This window comes from Mytilus edulis, chromosome 7, assembly GCF_963676685.1.
Source record: "Mytilus edulis chromosome 7, xbMytEdul2.2, whole genome shotgun sequence".
Lineage (NCBI taxonomy): Eukaryota > Metazoa > Mollusca > Bivalvia > Mytilida > Mytilidae > Mytilus > Mytilus edulis.
The window spans coordinates 3,509,679-3,536,043 of NC_092350.1; the positions used below are offsets into that span (position 1 = coordinate 3,509,679).

The 26,365-nt window shown below is 31.6% G+C and overlaps 1 protein-coding gene across 1 annotated transcript; it reads left to right on the plus strand.

The window, feature by feature from the left end:
* Positions 1 to 913: 913 nt before the first annotated feature.
* Positions 914 to 26,283, plus strand: LOC139529747 (SPRY domain-containing protein 3-like). Its single transcript, XM_071325621.1, has 11 exons — positions 914 to 1,053; positions 3,789 to 3,982; positions 6,803 to 6,918; positions 10,248 to 10,335; positions 11,402 to 11,549; positions 13,246 to 13,431; positions 14,994 to 15,143; positions 16,277 to 16,334; positions 19,785 to 19,847; positions 20,889 to 21,091; positions 22,854 to 26,283. Exons 1-11 carry the CDS (start codon positions 1,021 to 1,023, stop codon positions 22,986 to 22,988), a joined length of 1,374 nt encoding a protein of 457 aa, XP_071181722.1. The 5' UTR covers positions 914 to 1,020; the 3' UTR covers positions 22,989 to 26,283.
* The last annotated feature ends 82 nt before the right edge of the window (positions 26,284 to 26,365 follow it).

Here is a 26,365-nt window from a genome sequence, read left to right on the forward strand (position 1 = left end):
TTACCGTTTCTGTCCCACGTGTTCTGTCCGTTTACCGGAGTTCAGTAAGCTGTTGAGTTATGGGTTAGCCATACACAAATTATATAGCGATGTTCTACCACTTTGATTTTTTTTAAATGTGAAGATGTTAATGTGTGTAATCATGGTAATCATGTATGCTAGATACCCTGTATATTATGAACTAAATACAGGGGGATCCCGCTTACTCAGTGTTTTGTCAGATTCCCGTATCCCGCTTACACTATGTACGTAAGCAATTCTCTCATTTTTTTGTCATTTCCCGGGTACCGCAAGACCTCATTTCCCGTTTTCACGCCACCATAATTTGACTTTCACGTGTCTCGCTTACAAAAAAATCGGCAATCCCGCGTCACGCTTAGACCCATGAGATCCACAATGGGCCATTCCAGTTAATATCTGCTAAAGGGGATGGATGGTCTTTTCTGAGGGGTGTAAAATTTATACATCTTAGTGGTTAAATTTTGGGTTTTTTCATCTGACACGTACACTTATACGCAAAAATTTCTGAGGGTCTTGCAGCAGTAAATAATTAAAAATAATTACATCTTAGAAGTTACAAAAAAAACCTATTTCAGATCTTAGGGGTGCTTTGGAATGTAGACAGTTTCGTATCATGCATTATCAAGAAACTGAACTGAACTGGTATTGTATTTTTAATTCTGATGGGTACAATCCTTGCAGTAAAAAATTCTGATAGGTCATTTTTCCCATGAAAGCCCATCCACCCAATATGAACAGAAACTCTACATCTGACAGGTCTTAATTTATAGTTCTGATAGTTAGTTTTTCATGATGTTTTTTCTGATAGGTATGAAAAAAAATCTTCCATCCATCCCCACCTGTCAGAAATTAACTGGAATGGCCCAATACACATGCGAATATGATAAAAAAACGGAACTGATCTCTACATTACCGTGTCCGATCAGAATTTTATTGTGCTTCCTGTTTTCACAAGCGCCACCTAACAAAAATTAAGTATGGAAAGTGTGAAGAAAAGAAATGAACTTTGAAAATGATGTAGGGTCACTACAGGTAATACTGACAGTCATGTTACAAAATAGGGTATAAAAGCTACAACACATGTCACAAAGACAAATGAGAATTCATCAAAAATGGAAAAATATGTCCTTGTTCCAGGTTTAGTAACAACATAATAATTTTTCCTATCATCTCATCTGATCATTGTATCAAATATTTGAGGTGTGGTAACACATTTTGTAAGAATCTATATTAAAAAAAATGCTATTTTATGTTATACATACGATGAAAGTTAATACTAAATGAGTTAGGGAAATGCTTTGTATATCCCATATATACATACATGTATATGCAGGTGGACTGGTATATGTAACAGCTACTATGTCAGTTATTTTGTTCCGGTGGAACTTTTCAACTAGTTATTACGTTCCGATGGAACTTTCCAACTAGTTGTTTTCCGATTGCAGTCGAAAAGTTCCGTTAAACAGTCAGGGGACTTACTGAAATAAGTGATTTTTAAATCACTTATTTGAGTAGCAAAATTGAAGTTTTGTCACAAATTGTGATTTTGTAGTTTTACCAAAATTTTAAACACATAGGTTTTAATAATATCTTTTCATTAATAAAATTGGAAAAAATGAACTTTTTGCTTCTTTTATGTAGCATGTGTAGCAAGGTTTATGCCTTTGATGCTATCATTTATCTGCAAATTCTATTTTAGTTGAAAATATGCTATAATATTGGCTTTACATAATAAACTCATTTTTCCCAGCAGTGGGAGTATTTTTTCTGTAAAGTTCAAGGTTTCATCTTTCAGACTATGTAATAAAATTCTACTGTTCGCGATAAAAATTTCACTGTTCGGGGGTGTTGAAATTAATGGGGGTTATTAACCCTTTCAACCCTTTCAACGCTATACACGGCATATGCCGCGATGACGTACGCCGTTCGCCACTGCTATTCGCGGCATATTGAAAAGGATTTTTCATAAGGACTCTTAAACCATTCGGTTTTCATTCGGGTTCTTTCTAATTTTTCCTCGTTTGAATCTAGGATATGCAAGGTCTCATTTGCGCTTGAAATCCCGACAATTTTTATAGTAAAATCATGCAGTAGAAGAAAAATAGAAGGAAAATAAAAACAAATATTTTGACAAATGCAAATGGCGGAAATCGGAAACGAAGCTGTAAATATGGAAAAATTTCAGCATTTCCTTGGCGAAACTAACAACGAGGATTAGTTAAAAGATTTCTTGTTATCTCAATGTGTTTATTACATTAAATTCGTGTGGGAAATATGATTTGATCGATCATTACGAGACGTAGAAAAAGGGGGGAAAACGGAGGTTGACTGAAATTTTTTAGGACGGAGCTATTTATTTGTGCCACGATTACATAAAACGTTATATATGGTACAATACGCTACGGAATTGGGCAACTGGTGTCTTCTTTACAATATGGCAGATAAAACAACAAAATAAATGAAGACTAAAAGTAGTTTTTATTCAAAATTCAACACAAATGTAATAAATTACACCTTTTACCTGTTAATTACCTGAAAACGCAGGTAACCTGATAAAAATTTCAGTAAAATAATTGCCTAACATTACAGTTCATGCTCTCCTGAGCATTTTTCATGCAATCACTTTCTCTGTATCTCATATAATAAAAAAGATACAGCAGTCTGAAAAGGAAAATACTGTTCTAATGAATGAACTAAAAAAAAATGCAGCAGCAGCAGCCATTTTTCTATTTTTTTGTGTAGCGTTGAAGGGTTAAAATAATGATACTTAAATAAGTGATTTTAGGGAAGGAAATTGAAGTATGATACTGTAACAAGTGATTTTTATGTCATTATCCTAGATTCAGTACAAGGTCATCACCTGAAATGACCTGGTCATCCTAGACTACACAGATGTTGGTTCAGATAATTTTAGAAACATAATTAGTCCCTGGATCATTAGTATTCTATATTTAAAGCTGTAATAAAATTCATTCACTTTTTCAAGTGATTAATTTGTACTACTTTTAAAATAGGTGATTATTAAAGAAAGACAACTCTTACTTCCAATCTATATGGAAATAATGTTACTTAAATCAGTGATTTAGAAAATCACTCATTTAAGTAAGTCCCCTGACTGTTAAAAAGACGCTAGTTGAAAAGTCCGGGAACAATGTAGCTAGTTCAGTAGTTGAAAAGTTCTGGCGGAACTTTTATTTTTAATGTTCTAACATTGTTCAAGGTTTTTTTTTATCAAAATTGTGGGGAACTTTCTGACTACTTGAAAAATTCCATTTTATAAACTACTACATTGTATCTAAAAATGAGATTCTGATTCAACATTATTATAAAACATACAGTTTGTAAGTTATGAAAATCAGGTTATGGTATTTTAGTTTTGTTATTACTTGGAACAACAACTATATATTGTGACTATAGGATTAAGCCATGAGATTATAAAGAATACTTTGTTTTTATTTACAGCATATTGTGGCTATGGAATTAAGTTATCAGAACCTAATGAATACTTTGTTTTTATTCACAGCATATTGAGGCTATGGAATTACCCTATCAGAATAAAATGAATTCTTTGTTCTTATTCACAGCATATTGCTGCTATGGAATTACGCTATCAGAATAAAATGAATTCTTTGTTCCTATTCACAGCATATTGAGGCTATGGGATTTAGCGATGAGATTATAAGGCATACTTTGTTTTTATTCACAGCATATTGCTGCTATGGAATAAAGTTATCAGAATCTAATGAATACTTTGTTCTTATTTACAGCATATTGCGGCTATGGAATTACGCTATCAGAATATAATGAATTTTATAAGAAGACCAGGTGCTTTAGGAAACCAAGATTTCAGGAATTTTCAAGATTTGAGAAGACTACGAGAATTAATAAATCGACAAGAGGTCGGCCAACAGGTCAATCAACCTCGGAATGAGAGGATTAATATTGATAGTGATATTTTAAGGTATATAATAAATATAAGGCTAAAAAAAATATGTGTTTCCTAACTAATTTTTTGGCTTAAAAAATAGGGAGGGTAGGGTAGTTTTATTTGGCCTAGCAATGTGTTTGTGGTAGGAGTTCAAGTACATGTAGTTATATCAACCCCACTATTTGTAAAAAATGAAATAAAAATAAAGTTACAGCTGATTTTGTGTCAAAATTAGGTTCTCTTGTCCTCATTCAAAACATGTACATGTGCCATGACACAGGTTATGTTCTCATATATTTTATGATAGTATGATACTTAACCCCTAACGGGAGGGATTGTGCCTCGGATATTCATATTATGAAGACATAATCTTTCAATCAGTTTAATTGAGGTCTGGAGCTGGCATGTCAGTTAACTGCTAGTAGTCTGTTGTTACAATGTATTTATGTATTATTGTCATTTTATTTATTTTCTTTTGTCATGTTTGTTACATCTTCTGACATCGGACTGGGACTTCTCTTGAACTGAATTTTAATGTGTGTATTGTTATGCGTTTACTTTTCTACATTGGCTAGAGGTATAGGGGGAGGGTTGAGATCTCATAAACATGTTTAACCCAGCTGCAATTTTGCGTCTGTCCCAAGTCAGGAGCCTCTGGCCTTTGTTAGTCTTGTATGATTATTAATTTTAGTTTCTTGTGTATAATTTGGAGTTTAGTATGATGTCCATTATCACTGTACTAGTATACATATTTTTTAAGGGGCCAGCTGAAGGACGCCTACGGTGCGGGAGTTTCTCGCTACATTGAAGCCCATTGATGGCCTTCGGCTGTTGTCTGCTCTATGGTCGGGTTGTTGTCGCTTTCACACATTCCCCATTTCCTTTCTCAATTTTATATACATGATATAGTAATAAAAAAAGTGGTACGATTGCCAATGAGACATCTTTATTAACGGTTTAAATTTATCCCTGTCCCAAATCAGGAAACATGGGCCATTGTTAGTCGAAATAGCAAACATTTTTTTGCCAGTTTGTTGCCTGTTTGACACAATCCCTATTTGCATTCTCAATTGTATGACTGAAATCATCAGTAAGCTTTAATATTGTTATTCCCCTTTAGTTTAATGACAATTGTATGACTGAAATCATCAGTAAGCTTTAATATTGTTATTCCCCTTTAGTTTAATGACAATTGTATGACTGAAATCATCAGTAAGCTTTAATATTGTTATTCCCCTTTAGTTTAATGACAATTGTATGACTGAAATCATCAGTAAGCTTTAATATTGTTTTTCCCCTTTAGTTTAATGACAATTGTATGACTGAAATCATCAGTAAGCTTTAATATTGTTATTCCCCTTTAGTTTAATGACAATTGTATGACTGAAATCATCAGTAAGCTTTAATATTGTTATTCCCCTTTAGTTTAATGACAATTGTATGACTGAAATCATCAGTAAGCTTTAATATTGTTTTTCCCCTTTAGTTTAATGACAATTGTATGACTGAAATCATCAGTAAGCTTTAATATTGTTTTTCCCCTTTAGTTTAATGACAATTGTATGACTGAAATCATCAGTAAGCTTTAATATTGTTTTTCCCCTTTAGTTTAATGACAATTGTATGACTGAAATCATCAGTAAGCTTATATATTGTTATTCCCCTTTAGTTTAATGACAATTGTATGACTGAAATCATCAGTAAGCTTTAATATTGTTTTTCCCCTTTAGTTTAATGACAATTGTATGACTGAAATCATCAGTAAGCTTTAATATTGTTATTCCCCTTTAGTTTAATGACAATTGTATGACTGAAATCATCAGTAAGCTTTAATATTGTTATTCCCCTTTAGTTTAATGACAATTGTATGACTGAAATCATCAGTAAGCTTTAATATTGTTATTCCCCTTTAGTTTAATGACAATTGTATGACTGAAATCATCAGTAAGCTTTAATATTGTTTTTCCCCTTTAGTTTAATGACAATTGTATGACTGAAATCATCAGTAAGCTTTAATATTGTTATTCCTCTTTAGTTTAATGACAATTTTTACCAAAAAATGTTAGTTGTTGAACATACATGTACAGGTGAGGGACATGGCCTTCTACAGCTCTAGTGATACATTGTAAACTGAAATTATCAGAACTGGCCTGGTATGTTGCAAAGATTAAACAAGAGAATGTACTACATGTACTTAAGGTATTTCAGGGGTATACATCGATCTTGAATAGTACAATCACAGTAAATAATCGGTCTAAGTTCTTTGCCCAAATCTGCAAATTTGGAGACAGATTTGCAATTTGTTGGTTACCAAATATTTGTGCTTTTAGAATGTTTTTTTATTTTAAATAAGCCACCTAAAGCCATCTAAGTGGAGATAACTCTTTTAGTACAAAATTTATAATGAACATATATTTAAGGAAATTTTACTTGTAGCAAGAAAACAAGGCTTTTTAAAAAAAAAAAAAAGCATGGTAAAATCTTCAATTTGGCAAAGAGTAAGAAAATTCTGTCATTTTTTTTCTATAACCCTGAACTATCTTAAATGATAAAGCAATGTTTTTCGTTATTTGATTATTGAAAGTAGTTCCAATCCTTCCAAAGAAACATAAAACCTTTTGTTGTTTATTGATACACTTTAAACGGAATATTTCTTTTTATTTCACAATCACATGAAAAAGTGGCAAGTACTCTGTTTAACTCGGTGTACAAATTATTAATATTAATGGGTATGATTTTATAACACAAATTGTATGCAAACAAAAATGTGAAAATTAAATAACCTGGTGAATGATCTTCTTTTACATTTTATCACATGACCGTCACATGTTAAGAGTTTCTTTTCTTTTTCAGTTACCAAGTAAATGAACACAACAAAGTGGGCCTCTATGTGACTGCTGATCCTCTTACATCCGATAATTATTATTTTGAAATAGAAATATTAGATTTAGGTCAAATTGGTGCAATAGGTAAGATTAATCAGATGCTGTTGCTGTTTGTATATCATTTTCAACCTTCTATATAAGTGTACTTAGTTACTAAATCAGTCTTTATGCTTCTACAAGTCCTACAGCCGTTTCTGTTTGTATATCATTTTCAACATTCTATATTAGTGTACTAAGTGACTAACCCAGTCGTCATGCTTCTTCAAGTCCTACAGCCATGGCTTGTAAAATTGCTGTCTAGCTTGTGAAATTCTTCTCTACAAGCCAACAGAATCCAACTACATGTATAAATTTTGTAAAATTAAGCTTTGGGGTAGTGAAGTCAAATGTTTAGGGTGAAGACTGTTAACCTGCTATTAACCAGGTTTATAGAGAAAAAGAGAAATACATTTTGAAACAGTAACACGCAAAGACTGTGTTGTGACCTATAGCAAACATTTAGGTCATTTGGTCTCTGATAGATTGGCAGTCATACCACATCTCAGTGATCATGGTAATTGTATTCATTGACAAAATACAACAAATTGTAAATAAAAAATGATTCAACATGAAATGTAGTTTTATCCAAAATGTTCATTTTTAAGCCCCATTTATGGGCATTATGTTTTCTGGTCTGTGCGTCCGTCTGTTGTACTGTCCATTCGTTATTCCGACTATCTGTCCCACTTCAGGTTAAAGTTTTTGGTTGAGGTAGTTTTTGATGAAGAGTCCAATCTACTTGAAACTTAGTACACATGTTCCCAGTGATATGATCTTTCTAAAAAAAAGAGTGACTAATTTTAATGCCAAATTAACGATTTTTCCACATTTTCACGGTCCATTGAACATAGAAAATGATAGTGCGGATGGGGCATCTGGGCCAAAATAAAAAGATTGTATGTTTGCCCAAACGCGACCGACCCAAAAGAAACCCGCCAACTTAAATTCTTTTTTTGATGTTTTTTAGAAGAATTTTTTTTTTTGCGGATTTTTTTCGTGTTTCTCCGTCATTGTATAAAACTTAAAGTTTGTCGTCTTTACGTTAGAAAGTAACTGTGAATACGATTAAAAGAAAACGCATATATATAAGAGATGCAGTTAATCGATATTCGATGTTCTCAGTTTTTATCTTCTCACTTATATGTAACGAACGTAAAGAAGTGAAACATGTGAAGTGGCACGTTTTTTACGCTGTAGTTGTCTGTACTACCAAACCCTTACCTATATGTTCAATGTTAATTTCATCGTGTACTCGAATATCTGATAAGAATATTCAGGTAGATTTGTTCAAAACCATGTGCAATCGAATATTTTCAATGTTATTCTGACAGGAAATGGATCCGGAAGTTGCGAATTTACAATCTTGCAAGAAGATTTTGTTTTTATGCCCCACCTACGATAGTAAAGGGGCATTATGTTTTCTGGTCTGATCGTCCGTCTGTTCGTTCGTTCGTCCGTTTGTCCGTCTGTCCCGCTTCAGGTTAAAGTTTTTGGTCGAGGTAGTTTTTGATGAAGTTGAAGTCCAATGGACTTCAAACTTGGTACACATGTTCCGTATGATAAATGATCTTTCTAATTTTAAAAATTAGAGATTTTACCCCAATTTCACAGTCCACTGAACATAGAAAATGATAGTGCGAGTGGGGCATTCGTGTACTGAGGACACATTCTTGTTTCTGAATAAAAAGGAATTATTTCTTGATGAATTGTTGTCTTTAATTTAATCTTCCTTTATCATGTGAATTAGATGCCTTTTTATTCAAATAGTTCAAATTTACAAGTCTCAGTTGACAAGATCAGTACGTTGCTGTTTGGGAGAGTTTGATAAAACTATAATTGCTCACAGAATCAGAAATATAATCTTAACTGAATGTAACTCCTTCTGAATAATTTATTGCAATATAAATATAGATTCCCTTTGACAAGAGAAATCTGGCTTTTGTCAGAAATATTTTTTTTCACATGTGCAAAAGTAAACACATGTTATGCTGGGATTTTTATACAAATTTGTGAGGAAGCCTCTGGAACCTGATGACCTAAAAATAAAATAGTCTTCAGAAAACGTTAACTTTATGCAATTAAATTTTATCAATACTGATTATTTAAAAAAATTTAAACTTGATTATTTATAGAAATAAAATTGTAACAAAAATGTTTTTAGTTTGGAGATTCTACAGAACATGCTTTGATCTATTTATAGACAAATTAGTTTACCTGTGTGATAATGTAAAATATAAATTTGTTTTCAAATAAAAAAAAAAGACAGAAACTATGGATGGTAAATAATAATTCATTTAAAATATTTTAGGACATTTAATCTATTTTAATAGGATTTAACAAGAATGTGTCCATAGTACACGGATGCCCCACTCGCACTATCATTTTACATGTTCACTGGACCGTGAAATTGGGGTCAATACTTTAATTTGACATTAAAATTAGAAAGATCATATCATAGGGAACATGTGTACTAAGTTTCAAATTGATTGTACTTCAACTTCATCAAAAACTACCTCGACCAAAAACTTTAACCTGAAGCGGGACGAACATACGAACGGAGGCACAGACCAGAAAACATAATACCCCTCTACTGTCGTAGGTGGGGCATAAAAACTGCAAACAAATAAAATCATTACATAGTCAGCTGATAATTTTTTTACACAAACATCGTGTTGATGTAACTGTTGAAAATCACTTCATAAATCCACCAGCCCTTTCACACATGTAGCAATTGTCAGGGTTATAAACATCTCAGGATACAAATCATAAAGTAGACTAATTTATTTATAGAGGTTTTAAATTCATGGCTTTTGGTTGACTCTACAAAGGTTTCACGAAAAAAACAGATGTACTGTTTTAAGATCTTTTAATATTTTCATGCAAATTCTAAAAAAAAAAAAAGAATTTGCCTACCTACCTACCCACACCCAGTCATCATGGGTCGGGTTTGGGCAAACTGAAATATTTTTAATTGTGGCCCTGTGTACTTTGGACACATTCTTGTTTTAAAATTCAGATATATAGCTTAAATAATCATGATAATAAAGCTATTGATTGTGTTTCATTGAAAGAAAGGAATGTAGTATTACTGTGATTTATTAAAAGTAGTGTAACACTGCATCTGAACATCATGAACATGTGGTCCCATCAAAAAGAATTTTTGAAAACCATACAAAAGACCAGTCAAACTATATATTAGACAGTGTTATCTTTTAAAACAAGGTGACTATTTACAAAATTATATCTTGGCAGAAAATCTATTAATATGGAAAATATTTTTGATTTAAAAACATTTGTTTTACTATTTTAACAGTTTTCTTTATTATTGTATGTTTGATCAGGAATATATATAATTTTTTTGTTGTACCTTTCAGGTGTTGGACTTGTTCCCAGAGGTTATCATTTAGATGCTCAGCCAGGATGGAGAGCAATGTCAGTAGGCTATCATGCTGATGATGGAAAGTAAGTAGTCATGGATTATCTACCCTTGGAAAAAAACCTTTAGATGTTTCTGAGTCTTGGCCGCTTTTTTAAATTGCTAACAGCAGTAGTTTGTATAATAAAAACAAGATATGTCAGACTAGATTAAAATAAATTCAGGTCTTCTTTAAGAGTGACATTTCAATCTCAGTATTACAAAATGAAGAGCAGTTAATATATACAATATATAAAAATAAGAAAATGTGGTTTGCTAATTGGACAACTATACAAAATTATGTTAATAAATAATAATAATAATGAAAATTTATAAAGCACCCTATATAAAAAAAAATAAAAGTTACTCTACGTGCTCTAACGCTGTACATTCTACATGGTAATTTAAACAAATCAATGACAAAAACATACATCGTGACAGATTCAAATACTGAAATAAAAAAATACAACAAAAATGCCTACCATAAAACAAAAACGTTGAACATGTTGAAACAAAAATTTAAAAAAATTGTTAAAAGCATGCAAAACAAGCAAAAACTCTAAAAAGGAATGCAAAAAGTTGCATTAAAAGTTGTTACAAAAAATTTACTTAATTGTTGATGAGGCTTATTTAAGTTTAAGTTTTGCTGGAAACATTGCTTCAAATGCTATATACAATGTAGTATCCTTGATTGTTTAGTCAGATGTTTATAGCAATAATAAAATTTATCAGAATAAGAAGATGGGGTACAATTCATGATTGCCAATGAGACAACTTTCCACTAGACACCACATTACATAGAAGCTAGTCACTATATGTCTCTGAATGGCCTTCAACAATGAGTAAAACCCATTTGACCTAGCAAATTAAAAAAGGGCAGACACAACAAATATGAAACAATTTGGAATGAGAAAACTAAAAGCTTGATTTGTGTAAAAAACAAACTAGAAAAACAAATATAATAAACAAAGTTACTTTACCTTTTATTTATACATATGCACCCATGATTTCATTTGAAATATTTTATAAATGTTTAAGCTAGTCTTGTCGTTAAGACACAGTGTATATATTTCAGAAAAGAGAGGTCCCTCAATGTTATGAATCTTTTTTCAGATTATTTAAATCAGAGGGATTTGGCAAACCTTTTGGTCCCGTCTCACAAGTTGGAGATAAGTTAGGTTGTGGTATCAAGTTCACTAAAGATGACGACGGAGAAACACCACAGCAAGTCAAAGTTTTCTTCACACACAATAGGAAAGAGGTAGACCATATCATCAATTAGTCACTCTATAAATTTGGGATGAGGCAAACTTTGTAATTGTAAATAACCTATGTTTGATTTTGTGGAAAGACAGTTAAATAAAACTTAAAGATGTTATTGTGCTTGATTAGTTTTTTGTCGAGCCTGCAACTTTTTGTTGCAGAAAGCTCGACATAGGGATAGTGATCCGGCGGTGGCATTAGCTAACTTCTTAAAAGCTTTATATTTAAGAAGGTATAAGACCTGGATGCTTCATACTTTGTATATAGATGCATCATGTTACGAACTTTCCATCAGTCACATGTCAAATGTCCTTGACCTCATCTTTATGGTTCAGTGACTACTTGAAAAAAAAGTTAAGATTTTTTGTAATGTTAAATTCTCTCTTATTATAAGTAATTGGATAACTATATTTGGTATGTTTGTACCTTGCAAGGTCCTCATGCCCGTCAGACAGTTTTCACTTGACCTTGACCTCATTTCATGAATCAGTGAACAAGGTTAAGTTTTGGTGGTCAAGTCCATATCTCAGATACTATAAGCAATAGGTCTAGTATATTCAGTGTATGGAAGGATTGTAAGGTGTACATGTCCAACTGACAGGTGTCATCTGACCTTGACCTCATTTTCATGGTTCAGTGGTTATAGTTAAGTTTTTATGTTTTGGTCTGTTTTTCTTATACTATATGCAATAGGTCTACTATATTTGGTGTATGGAATGATTGTAAGGTGTACATGTCTAGCTGACAGGTGTCATCTGACCTTGACCTCATTTTCATGGTTCAGTGGTCAAAGTTAAGTTTTTGAGTTTTGGTCTATTTATTTTTCTAATACGTTATGCATTAGGTCAACTATATTTGGTGTATGGAAATATTTTATGATCTATCTGTCTGTTACGCAGGTTTTATTTGACCTTGACCTCATTTTCACGGTCCATTGCTAAGTGTTAAGTGTTTGTGTTTTGGTCTGTTTTTCTTTAATTTATAAGCAATAAGTCAACTATATTTGTTGTATTGAAGAATTGTTAGCTGTACATGTCTGCGTGGCATGGTTCATCTGACCTTGACCTCATTTTCATTGTTCATTGATCCATGTTTCATTTTCTTGGTTAATGTTGAGTTTATGTGACAGTTGTAATAAAGCTTTATATTTAGGTCTATCAACATAATATCAATGATTAGTAAAGAAGGCGAGACATTTCAGCGTGTGCACTCTTATTTAATGAAAATATGGTTCTTGTACATGTACAATGTAATTTTTAATTCTTTTCATTTCAACATAGTACCCTCATTGTACATATCAAAATATATGCTGAATAGTTAGTAAATGAAGGAAATATGATTTTAATTAAGGAATGACTGTAATATTTTTTCTGTCTTTGAAGAAATACCATAAAAATGTGGTGCACACTGAATAACCTGTTTCGCGTGTTATTTAAAAGTATGCACCATTTATGTTATTTCGAATAGACAGAAAAAATATCAAAGTCATTCCTTATAACCTAATTCTATAAAGGAGTAAATAATGATGAAAATGTTGAGCATATAGTGTTCACATGTTAAATTATGTCTATAAACTGATAGACAAAACTCTTTCAGTCAATCAGAAGACAAGTTAAATCCAAAATTAAATTATTAGAACATATTTGAAATGATTCACTGACAGAATTTTAACCAATTAATTTCGTTGATTTTAGGTTGGTATAGTGATGGTACAATATCCTCCAGGTGGATTATTTCCTGCTGTGGGGATGCATTCAGAAGGTGAAGAGGTCAAACTGAACTTAGATGCCGAATGGCATTACAACGAATTAGTTTTAATGGCAGTTGATAGTGGTGAAGATGAGTGGTCACGGTTACACGATGTCAAATTAAATGGATCAGTGAGTTTAAATGTTAACTGTTTTTCACAGAGTTATTCTAAAACTAATTGATTTTTATGCCTCATTTATGGGCATTATGTTTTCTGGTGTGTGCGTCTGTCTGTTCGTCCATCTGTCCTGTTTCAGGTTAAAGTTTTTGGTCGAGGTAGTTTTTGATGAAGTTGAAGTCCAATCAACTTGAAACTTAGTATACATGTTCCCTATGATATGATCTTTTTTTAATGCCAATTTAGAGATTTCCCCCCATTTTCACGGTCCACTGAACATAGAAAATGATAGTGCAGATGGGGCATCCGTGTACTGGGGACACATTCTTTTTGTTGTTCTTTTTTCAAACGCTGATTGAAATACTCCCCTCAATCACACAATCATTTTCATGTGCATATTTAACAGATACTGTTTATTATTGAAAATATCTTCTTATATCTACTTCTTTGGTCTTATAAAAGAACAGAAAGTAATAGATGCACTCAAAGGGTATGCATTTATTTTGTTAGAGCAGCAAGTGAAAAAGCTCTGTAAAATAAGCATATATATTTATGCATAGAATTGATTATAGTGCATACATGATATAACACAATATATGAAACTCGAGAAGAATTTCATTTATACTGAAGTGAAAAATGCTGAATCAAAGATTATTTTTATGCCCCATTTATTGGCATTATGTTTTCTGGTCAGTGCGTCCGTCCATCCGTCCTGCTTCAGGTTAAAGTTTTGGTTAAAGTTTTTGGACGAGGTAGTTTTTGGTGAAGGTGACGTCCAATCAACTTGAAACATAGTACACATGTTCCCTATGATATGATCTTTCTAATTTTAATGCCAAATTAGAGATTTTCCCCCATTTTCACGGTCCACTTTACTTAGAAAATGATAGTGCGGATGGGGCATCCCATCCGTGTACTGGGGACACAATCTTGTTATACCTAAATTTCTGAAATTGTATATAGAAAAAGCTACAAAAAATTAAGATTTTGTCAAGCTTAGATTATTCTCTGTAGTTATATATATGGGAAACTACAAACATTGAACAGTTTGCTTTAATTAGATCTATTTTATTTCAGTTGTTGGAATATAATGGTCAATATTATAAAAAAGAAGATGTGGTATGATTGCCAATAAGACAACTGTCCACAAGAGACCAAAATGTTACAGACATTAACAACTATAGGTCACTGTATGGCCTTCAACAATGAGTAAAGCCCATACCGCATAGTCAGCTATAAAAGGCCCCAATAAGACAATGTAAAACAATTCAAACGAGAAAACTAACGACCTTATTTATATAAAAAAATGAACGAAAAACAAATATTTAACACATAAACAAACGACAACCACTGAATGACAGGCTCCTGACTTTGGACAGGCACATACATAAATAATGTGGAAGGTTAAACATGTTAGTGGGATCCCAACCCTCCCCTAACCTGGGACAGTGGTATAACAGTACAACATAAGAACAAACGATGATTGCATTATAAAGATCTATTTTATTTTAGTTATTGGAATATAATGGTTGAGGATTACTTTATAAACGATGATAAAGATCTATTTTATTTCAGTTGTTGGAGTATAATGGTCGTGGAAAGAGTATACACGATGTTGGTCTTGCTCAAGCTAGATTTCCACTAGATACAACAAATCATTACTTTGAAATAGAAATTGTAGATCCAGGAGAAAACTGTTATATAGCAATAGGTGTAGCTAAGAAGGTAAAATTGTATTAAGAAATAAGAAGATATGATATGAGTGCCAATGAAACAACTCTCCATTTAAGTCACAATGTATAAAAAGTTAACAATTATAGGTCAAAGTATGGCCTTCAACACAGAGCTTTGGCCCACAATGAACAGCAAGCTTAAAAGGGCCCTGAAATGACAATTCAAACTGGAAAACCAACTGTCTAATCTATGTAAAAACAAGAAACAATAAACACATATGAACCACATCAACAAACAACAACCACTGAAGAACAGGCTCCTGACTTTGGACAAAGGCAAATAAATGCAGCAGGTTTAAACTTTTAACAGGTGCCAACCTTCACCCTAACCTGAAACAGTAGTGTAACATTACAACATAGAAAGACACACTATAAATTATCAGTTGAGGTGTCTTAAATCGATCAAAAAGACATATTAACAAAGCAAGAAAACTTAGACTGAACAAACAAATTTGATATATGACACAATATAAATATGATATTAATAATACCTTTGCATACAATTAGATAGATCCTTGATTGAAATAAGTCGGGATATAAGATCACAAACCTATACTAACATGACTAAAAGTGAGAAAGAATTGTAGGGGTTTTTAGGGGAAAGATAATAATTATTGCATTCAATTGTAGTTAAACCAATTCATAGTATTACTTTACAATACAGATGTTGAATTTTAGCTCTACTACAAAATGAATGCAAGCTTTCCCCTCAGTGTTGACAAGCACTTTGATTTTATATTGGCTGTGGTCAAGGGTTTCTTTTAGTGTTTCAAATTTTGCAAAGCTTGAAACGAATATTTGTGACATTAAAATCTCAGATCGATGTCTGAAAAATATATTTACATGGCTTTTCCTTTTTAAATGCATCTACTAAATCTGACTTTAATATAAACAAATAAAAGTAACCTGCAATTGTACACAACACTCTTAAAACCCTTCTGTGATATATTGACTTAGAAAAGAAATTTGACTATAAAATATAAATTTTAGAAAAATAAAGTTAACTTGTCAAAAGTATGGCTAATAAGTATTGCTTTGAGTGTTAAGAGTTTTATGGGCAAGCAGGCTGAACATTCATTGGTTTGTACAACTGAAGGGCTTAAATCAATTTATCATATTTTGTAGACATATCCAAAGAATCGCCATCCAGGTTGGAATAAAGGCTCAATAGCATATCATGCAGGTGATATAGATTTGTGAATTATGAAAGAATTTACTAAAAAATTACCATATTTATTACATGGCCACCTAATTGTTGTTTGAAGACTTATCAATGTATAATAAATTAACAAAGATATAACAAAACAGTATTTGAAAGTTGATAAAATACAATTCACTCAAAATGTTAAGCAAAGAAATATGATTGACTTCATGCAGATATTAGAAATGATTTTGTTGCAGTTTGATATCTATTTATAGATTTTACTGTAGTTTGATATCTATTTATAGATTTTACTGTTTGATATCTATTTTAAATTTTACTGCATACATTGATATATAATACATGCTTCGTACACCTGTAAACATTTGATGTGCAGAAATATTGTATCACTGTAAGATGCAGATGTAGAATTGTTTATCCATGAGTTGTTTCATTTTGTAAGGGCTATTCCATTAATTGAATGAGGGAGGATAGGTAGGAACCTTAAAAAATCCCACTATACAACAAAATTATTTGAGAAATTGTGTATATTGTATGAACATTAAGCCATAATTTACTCATGACTAAGAAACTTTTTCTTTTTCTACATTGAACTCAATGGAACATGATGGAATAACCCTAACAATTCTTTGATGAAAGTAGACAAAAAATGAGATATTATCCATTTATTTCCCATGCCTGAGGGAGATATGAAGATTTGTTTACCCAAGAATATTCATATTTTACAAGGGCTCTGCTCGAGGGAAATATGATTTTTCGAGGATGATCAAATCTTCATATTTCCCAAGGCCAAGGGAAATAAATGTTTTATTCCACTGCCTATGCTTTGTTTTCTATCTGAACATAAAATGTTAGTTTGCATATATTTCTTTTCTTATCCTCTAGTTTTTTGTCGAGCCTTTTGTTGCAGAAAGCTAGACATAGGGATAGTGATCCGGCAGCGGCGGCGTTAGCTTACTTCTTAAAAGCTTTATATTTAAGAAGGTGGAAGACCTGGATGCTTCATACTTTGTATATGGATGCCTCATGTTACTAAGTTTCCGTCAGTCACATGTCCAATGTCCTTGACCTCATTTTCATGGTTCAGTGACTACTTGAAAAAAAAGTTAAGATTTTTTGTAATGTTAAATTCTCTCTTATTATAAGTAAAATGATAACTATATTTGGTATGTGCGTTCCTTGCAAGGTCCTCATGCCCGTCAGATAGTTTTCACTTGACCTTGACCTCATTTCATGGATCAGTGAACAAGGTTAAGTTTTGGTGGTCAAGTCCATATCTCAGATACTATAAGCAATAGGTCTAATATATTGGTTGTATGGAAGGACTGTAAGGTGTACATGTCCAACTGGCAGGTGTCATCTGACCTTGACCTCATTTTCATGGTTCAGTGGTTATAGTTAAGATTTTGTGTTTTGGTCTGTTTTTCTTATACTGTTTGCAATAGGTCTACTATATTTGGTGTATGAAATGATTGAAAGGTGTACATGTCTAGCTGGCAGGTGTAATCTGACTTGACCTCATTTTCATGGTTCAGTGGTCAAAGTTAAGTTTTTGAGTTTTTGGTCTTTTTTTCTAATACCATACATGTGACAGAGTTGTCAAGCCACAACTGGAGATTTGAAAATTTTCAGCTGGAGTTTGGGCCTCATAACTGGAGATTTTTTATCGACGTACGCAATGGTTTTTTCGTGTGTGTTTAAACTGCATATCTTCCTTTTTTGTTAAAAAAAACCCCAATGATTTCATACCTTCAAGCACCTGCATAGCAATTTTTACTTAGTAAAATAGAAGATAAAAGGGGGGTGGGTCAAATATTTATTCATCATATATAGTTCAAAGTTAAAGTGATCAGCCATCATATATAGTTCAAAGATAAAGTTATCAGCCATCATACATAGTTGGCAAAAAGTACCTCTGCTTTAGCCACATTGTCAACTTTTAATAGTACCACTACTGAACATGTTTGTAAAAGAAGGTGTTGAATTGATAGAGTTGTGGGCTTTCTGGTGGGTAGCTGTCTCCATATTTTTGGTCAAGTAATTAGGGCCCCATAGTCAGCTTTGCATGAAGTGTAGTAAGCATTGTCTTGACCCTTGGCACTGGACTTGCGCCATTTTTAAATTTGGCTAGATACTGTGTCTTCTTTAATATTATGCTGGGGTACATATATTTGGTGATAACATGATACAGTTTGTATTTTGTCAAATTATAAGACAAACACACTTATATAGGTATTCCATTGGCCTAGATAGAAGACAAGACATAAATATCATATTTGAGTTGATTTTATTGTCTTTGAGGTTCAGTATAAACTAAGTCTGTTCCATGTTTTCAACAGCATCAAAATTTATTAGACGGTCGATGTTTACACAACTGTTCCATTGTCAGTATCACTTTTAATCATCTAGACATGTATATTTAACAAGCTTGTTGATTACTAGGTAAATGCCAATCATCTTTTATTGTTGTATATACAGTCTATAATCCTTAACACCTTCATTTATTACTTGAGGCTATTTTCCTATTTACCTTTTTGACACAAATTCCATTACAGGAAACTTCCGTTTTTCTCTGACTTTTCCCATATCAATTTAGAGTTTCTCGGACTTTTTCCCTGTCCGTATCTATTTTGTAAACAGAAATGTCTACTGAAATTTTTTCGAGATTGACATTTTCAAAAAGCGGAAGATTTCAAATTTTAACGGGAGGGACGGAAGAGGGTCTGAAAAGCGGGAGATTTTAACTCCCGCCGGAAGAATCACATGTATGTAATACTAAATGCAATAGGTCAATTATATTTGGTGTATAGAAATATTTTATGATCTATATGTCAGTCGCTCAGATTTTATTTGACCTTGACCTCATTTTCATGGTTCATTGCTCAGAGTTAAGTTTTTGTGTTTTGGTCTGTTTTTCTTAAACTATAAGCAATAGGTCAACTATATATATTTGTTGTATGGAAGAATTATTAGCTGTACATGTCTGCCTGGCATGGTTCATCTGACCTTGACCTCATTTCCATCGTTCATTGGTCAATGTTTAGTTTTCTTGGTTAAGATTATGTGACAGTTGTAATAAAGCTTTATATTTAGGACTATCAACATAATATCAATGATTAGTAAAGAAGGCGAGAAATTTCAGCGTGTGCACTCTTGTATAACTAAACACGACATTCTCATTGATAAGCAGTATGGATGAAAATAGTTAATGATTAGTCTATCTGCTTAAATGTCTGAAATAAATTTGAACATGATAATAATTTTTTGCTATCGCTAATTTTTATAAAAGATAAGAAGGCCATAATGTCACATTAAACGTGAGTAACATCACATGATGTAGTCCCAACATTTCAGAGGGGAATATGTAGATTTTTTCAATGACACATTGGATTGTCTCAACTCATCAAATGTTGTTCAAACTATCAATATGTATAAACAGTTGAATAACAATAGAATATCATTGTATCATAGATGATGGGAAGATTTTCAATGGTTCAGGAATAGGTGATCACTTTGGTCCAAGATGTAATAAAGGTAATTATTATATAATTAGAAGTAAATACAGGTAAATTGTATGTGTAATACAATAGACGTATTTACACTGGTATGCAAATTTGTATGCATTACATAAATCACACAGACTCCTGTAAACTCTGACATTATAATTCACAAATATTTGATGCCACAATTAAAAAGTGATTGTTGCTTGATGTCAGAAGGTTATTTGGAGACGATCTAATGTCATTCAGAGACAAAATACAGCTAAATTCCATAAGTGTAGATATGTTTATTGATGACAATCCGTATCATGTGGTATCAGCCAGATGAATTGATAAAAGTCACAATTGTAAAGGCTTTATCAAACCTGCTACATGTATTACGTCATATATCGGGGAAAATATGTAAGAGAGATTAGTTGTGTTTGAGGATTATGTAAATAATAAAATGTATATAATTATGGCTTTTTTAATATAACACACCATATCAACCCTCAATTAACATAAACCTCTAGAGCAGAGCTCTTGTGATTATATTACTGTCTCTGGTTGATAAAGGTGGGATAATGAAAAAGCCATATGATATTTTTCTATTTATAAAAAAAACTAATAACTTAGAGACAATTGTTTAGAAAACAAATCAAACACACAATACTGATTACTGTCCACATGACTAATTCCTCTTGGAAAGCCTTTACTGTGGAATCATTATTAGTCATTAGATACCAATTTTCTTGGATTTCATAAGTACAGGTTAACCAAGAAATAAAAAGTTTCACAAACGGCAAATTTTCTTTATGCTTTTATGTAGGCTGTTGCAAAACCATGAAATCAATGGGCCTACACTCTTGTCTCAACCCATGAAAATTTTTCATTCTTGTCTCAACCCATGAAAATTTTTCATTCTTGTCTCAACCCATGAAAATTTGTATTTCTTGGTCAACCCATGAGAATTTGACATTCTTGTCCTAACCCTTGAAAATTTGTCATTGTCTCAACCCATGAAAATTTGACATTCTTGTCTCAACCATATTCCTACCTTTTACACATAAAAACATAAAGTAATTGTTGCTTTCAGGAGATATTATGGGATGTGGAATCCTATTTCCCCCAGACTATGATAGTGAAGCTGATAGTGACCTCTCACCTGATGACCCAGATGTATATAATGATGTCCTTGCAGATGAGAATTATTCTGATGATGACGATGATGACCTCTATGATGAAGTTGAAGGTCGTCCTGTCAACGGACAAGCACCTGAGGATGGGACACTTGTTTGTGTAAGTACATCAGTGTTCTCCCCAGAAATTTTGGATAGCATCACATTTGGCATAAAAAAAATGTATTTTTTTCAATGTAATTTGTTGCATCGTGGCAATGCTCTATTTCCATTATGATATATGCGTTATTGTTTATTAAAAAAATGTATTTTATTTTTTGTATGCTATAGGTCCTTATTTGGTGAATAAAATATTTTCAACCCTATTCTTTGTGTCAATATTGTTGAATTCATGACTGAGAATATAATTAAACTATAACCATGATAACAGTTTATGTTTTCTATATTCATTATTATTTCCAGAACTATTTTTTCCTCTTGGGCTAAATAAAAATATATGTGTGGTTCAAGTTACCCTACCTACCCAGTTAAAAAAAAAATCTTTATCATGTCTATGAAATATATTGGTTCATGGTATTCAATGAATCAGTCCCAGTTGTTTCTTTTTATCAAAATGATATATAGGTACGTAACAAAGTTGTATAACAAAAAGTCTGTTAATGCCAAGTTTTCTCTTTAGGTATCATTGTTTTCTGTCTACTGTGCCATTTGTGCATATGTAGTTATTATCGTAAAATGCAGATTTTTGTCATATCTGGTCTGGTTCTGACTAGTAGTTTACACTAAAATATTAAATGGCTGCCGAAAGCAATGAAACAAAAGGAAAATAAATAATGTTTGACAAGAGATTTGGAATGAATATGACGTTTTTAATGCATTAAATGGATCAAACATAAACTAAAGCCAATTATGATAATTTTCTCAAGAAAGACCAAAACTTATTTAGCTTATAATCAAACTTTTCACTCTCGATTTACAAAAAGTGATAGGAAGAGAAAGAAAGTAATACTACTGTAATAATTTGCAGACCACGTGGTATTAATCATGTCACAAGTGACAGCTTGGGGTATTCCTATCCAAACAGTTATCCCCCAAAGGGCAATTTACACCTATTTGATCACTCTTAATTGTCTATTGTCCGACTTGAAGGGATTAAAGGTGATATATTTTTTATGATCATAATTAGATGAAAGTTTAAAATTTAGGACATGGCTTTGCCATATAGAAACGAGAAAAATAACATCCTCAAAATAATTATAGCGTCGCTGAAATTATTATAGCGTTGTGGGAAGAAAATAGAGCGTCGAGGTACCGCGATGCTAAAATGGCCTGGGGAGAACAATGAGTACATTATACAGCTATATTGTATATTATGTCTTATTAATGCTTTAAAATGAAATACTTTTCCTAGAATGCTTTTATTTTTTATGAAACCCTAAAGCTTATTTTCAATGATGATTGCTTTTGGCTGAAATTTTATAGTAATGACTTTCATATTATAGATAATTATTACTTTGGTGGCAATACATTTCTGTAATTTCCCAGTGAAATAAACACCCATATTTTCACATGTGCAATAAACTTGATATTTTCATAATTTCTTGCCACTGACATCTTACAATTATACTTTTCCTCGATTATGGTGCTTCAAAACAGATTGTGAATGTGTAGAAAATGACAAAGTTCCTTGTATTTTTTACTTTATTTTTATTAAAAATCCCAAAGCCAATGTAAAAAAAGAATAACTAACCAAATAATTTGAATATAAAAAATATCGATCTGATGACTGAACAATTATAATTAACTCATGCGCTACACCCATTTGCAAATTAATGTGTTCGGTCACTCCTTAAAGATTTTTTTATATCTTAATTCTCAATTTGTAACTTTAATTATTATGATGTTTTATTTGTTTTTTACAGGTTTTCTTTACATGTAATGGAAAGATAATAGGCAAGAAACCAGTCTGTATACCAAAGGGAGGATTTTATCCAACTGTAGGAATGTTGAGTAACTGTGAAAAGGTGGCAGTAGATTTCAGACCACTTACTGGTTGATATCTTGTATGTTTTTATTAGGATTTAAAAAAAGAATTGAAGTGACTCCTGTAAAATTTTGAAATCTACATTTTGTTGATCATGGAATGTGATTTAACACAAATTCATTACATTGTGTAAATGTTACTAGTATGAAAGTGTTTTTGATAATGAAGCAATGATTGGTAAGTGTAATGAGAGAGATTTATTCATGTGTTAAGATTATTTTATGTGTATTTGTATTAGTGTGCATTGATAATCTAATTGACAATACACATTGTATTTAAAAGAAAGTCCCACCACCCATTTACCATGGTTTAGAAATTAATTAGTAGATTTCCTCAACTTTGGTACTGCTTTCCTACTCTAAATCTTTTATCATTTATCTTTTAATTGTCAATTTTTTAGCATTGATTTATAGATATTTATGAATTTCAATGGCTATCAATTTGAAAACAATTTTCTCAGTACCCAATATTATTGTGTGTTTTAAAAGTTCTATTCCTTTTCAATATTTCTACATTTCAGGTTTTATCAGTTTTAATCTAAAAATAATTTTCAAGTGTATAGTCTTTTCAATCGAACTAAATTATTGTATGTTTTTTTTTTGCTTCAGATTCTTTTTTATATTTGTAAAAAGAATTTGAAGGGAAAAAACACAAATATATGTGTATATTTATAACTTTGTTTATTAATACACAATCATTTTACCACTTCATATTACAAAGAACAAAACTTAATTCCATATCCATTAAAAAAACATCTCAGATAAAGCTCACACATCTTACTCATAGATCAATATAGCTTCTAAAGCTCACACATCTTACTCATAGATCAATATAACTTCTAAGTAAATTGTAAGACTTTTTTTAATGAGAACTTGTTTTGGTATTGAACAATAAAAATATGAATAAACTGTATACATACCATTAATAGATTTGAAACAAATGTGAAAGCCAAGAATTATACTATCATCTTTAATTTGTAAATCTTTTTTTTATTTCCCTACTGACTAAGTCGAAGGGGACTTTAGGTTTGCACTCTGCCCGTCTGTCTGTCCATCTGTCAGCCTGGCAAATCAGTTTTCCACACTTTTTCGTCATGCTTGAAGATATTGTCTTAATATTTGTTATATAGTTAAATACCATGACAAGCTATGGATAATGTTAGCATTTTTGGATAATGTTAGCATTTTGTTCCAGTATGTTGAATTTTTGACCAGTTTGTAACTATGTATTGTCATGCAATACTCTTATAATGCTTGTTAATTATTTTTTTTCAGAATTTTTAAATAATACCTAGTATACAATAAGCATACTTTACTTAAAATTGTTCATGTTGAACAGGCAGTGAATTATATTGATAAATGTACTGTGTTATTGTAATGACTAGTAGAAAGACCTGTTTTAATTGTTACTTATTAGTGCTTGATATAAATGTATATAAATGTATGCTGTTTATATACCTGTATATAAGATATTTACACCCCCTTGCAATGTCTTCATGTCGAAATTGTAACAGGTAATGTACGTCTGAATGATTCATCTCCAACTTGAAATAAAATATCTCTAACATTGGAGATATTATAACATTACTACTGATATCAACCATAACATAATTTATGTTACATCTAATGGTATCATATCCTCATTATTATAATTGACAATAATCACATGTAACATCCTTTTTACAAAGGTAGAACATGTCCAATGTTACACCTTCCCCCTTATAAAATTACTATGCCCTCATTAGAAGTTTATATAAATCTTATTACCCCCCTATAATGGTAGAATTAAATAAAATGTATATGCCCAATGCTGTAATTTGAATAAATCTCTCCCTCCTTTATAATGGTAGACTGTATTAAAGTACACAATGTATATACCTAATGTTTCAGTTGATATATATCTCATGTTATATCAACCCCCCCCCCCCCCCCCACACACACACACCCTTATATTGTATATGACCTTGTTGATAAAGTTTCTAAATTCTTATTTAGCAGCCCCCTTTTACGTATATACATTTAATTGATGGTATAAGACCTATGTAACTGTTGATATAAATCTTGTGTTACATTTCCCCCCTTCTAATGTTATTATGACCTTATTGTTATAGCTGACATACATCATATGTACCATTCCCTTGTAATGGTAGCATGTTCCCAATGTTATAGTTAACATCGTATGCAACATCTCCCCCTTGTAATATGATTATGACCTTGTTGTTACAGTTTGAATAAATCTTGTGTAGCCACCCTTTTACAATGATGGTATATGACCAATGTAACAGTTGATATAAATCTTGTGTTACATTTCCCCCTTCTAATGTGATTATGACCTTGTTGTTACAGTTTACATACATCTCCTTGTAATGGTAGCATGTTCCCATTGTTGAATTTATTATATATCTCTATTTTGTATGGTTGATTTATGTTAATGTTTATGTTATAAAAGTTTAAAATTAAATGTTTTTTGACTTGTTAGGTTTTTCTTATTACCAAAATATTTAAACAGTGCAGTTTCCTATTTGTTTGGATATTTTGCTGCACATACACGTACTGCATACAAAATTAAATAACAGCAATGAAAAAATGCAAATTTTTCATATTTAATAAAATTTTGGTATTGATTTCTAATGTTAATTTTATAATCATGCAGTAAATTAGATACCTATTCAAATACCATGTTTAAAAGCAACAATATTTTGTCGGTAAGTTCAAAAGAACTTAACTTATTGTTTTGGGACAAAATAACTTTGAATATATCTTTTAATTTCAAAACTTATCAAAGTGTGTAGGTATTGAATAAGAGTGAAGATATGCTCAACAAAAAATACTTTTGTAACAGATTGCAAAACTTTGTAAAAACCTTGATTGGGTTTTAAGCGGCAGCTGAGAGGTCTAAGACTCTTCTTTAGTAAGAAATTTATACTCTGCATGGCTTTTATTAACATAGTGTAATCCAATTGGACAACAATATTTGTTTGAAGTATCATCGTTTATGTTTTTTTAGAACTGGAAATAAACTTGTGCTATTCTGTTTGAGAGCCATTGTGTTGCTCTTAATGTAATTTCAATGTTTTTGCAGTAGAAAATTGTCGAATTTTATTTGGAAGTTTAAATTTTCACGTCTTTGTGTAACGTCACAACATATCAATCAAATATTGCATGGTATTTTCTGACTATTTGTAACTATAATGCTATTTTTCATCTGCTTGTATTTATACAGCATATTTATTTTAGTTATAATGGTATTAATGTAATACACAATTGTTTATTGTTTTATGCTTTTTTCATTAAATGATTTTAAATAAACTAAGTATTATAGTTTGCCTTACTTGTGACATACAGAAGTTTGGGGAAGTACATAGCCAGCCAAACATGCATTATATGTCTG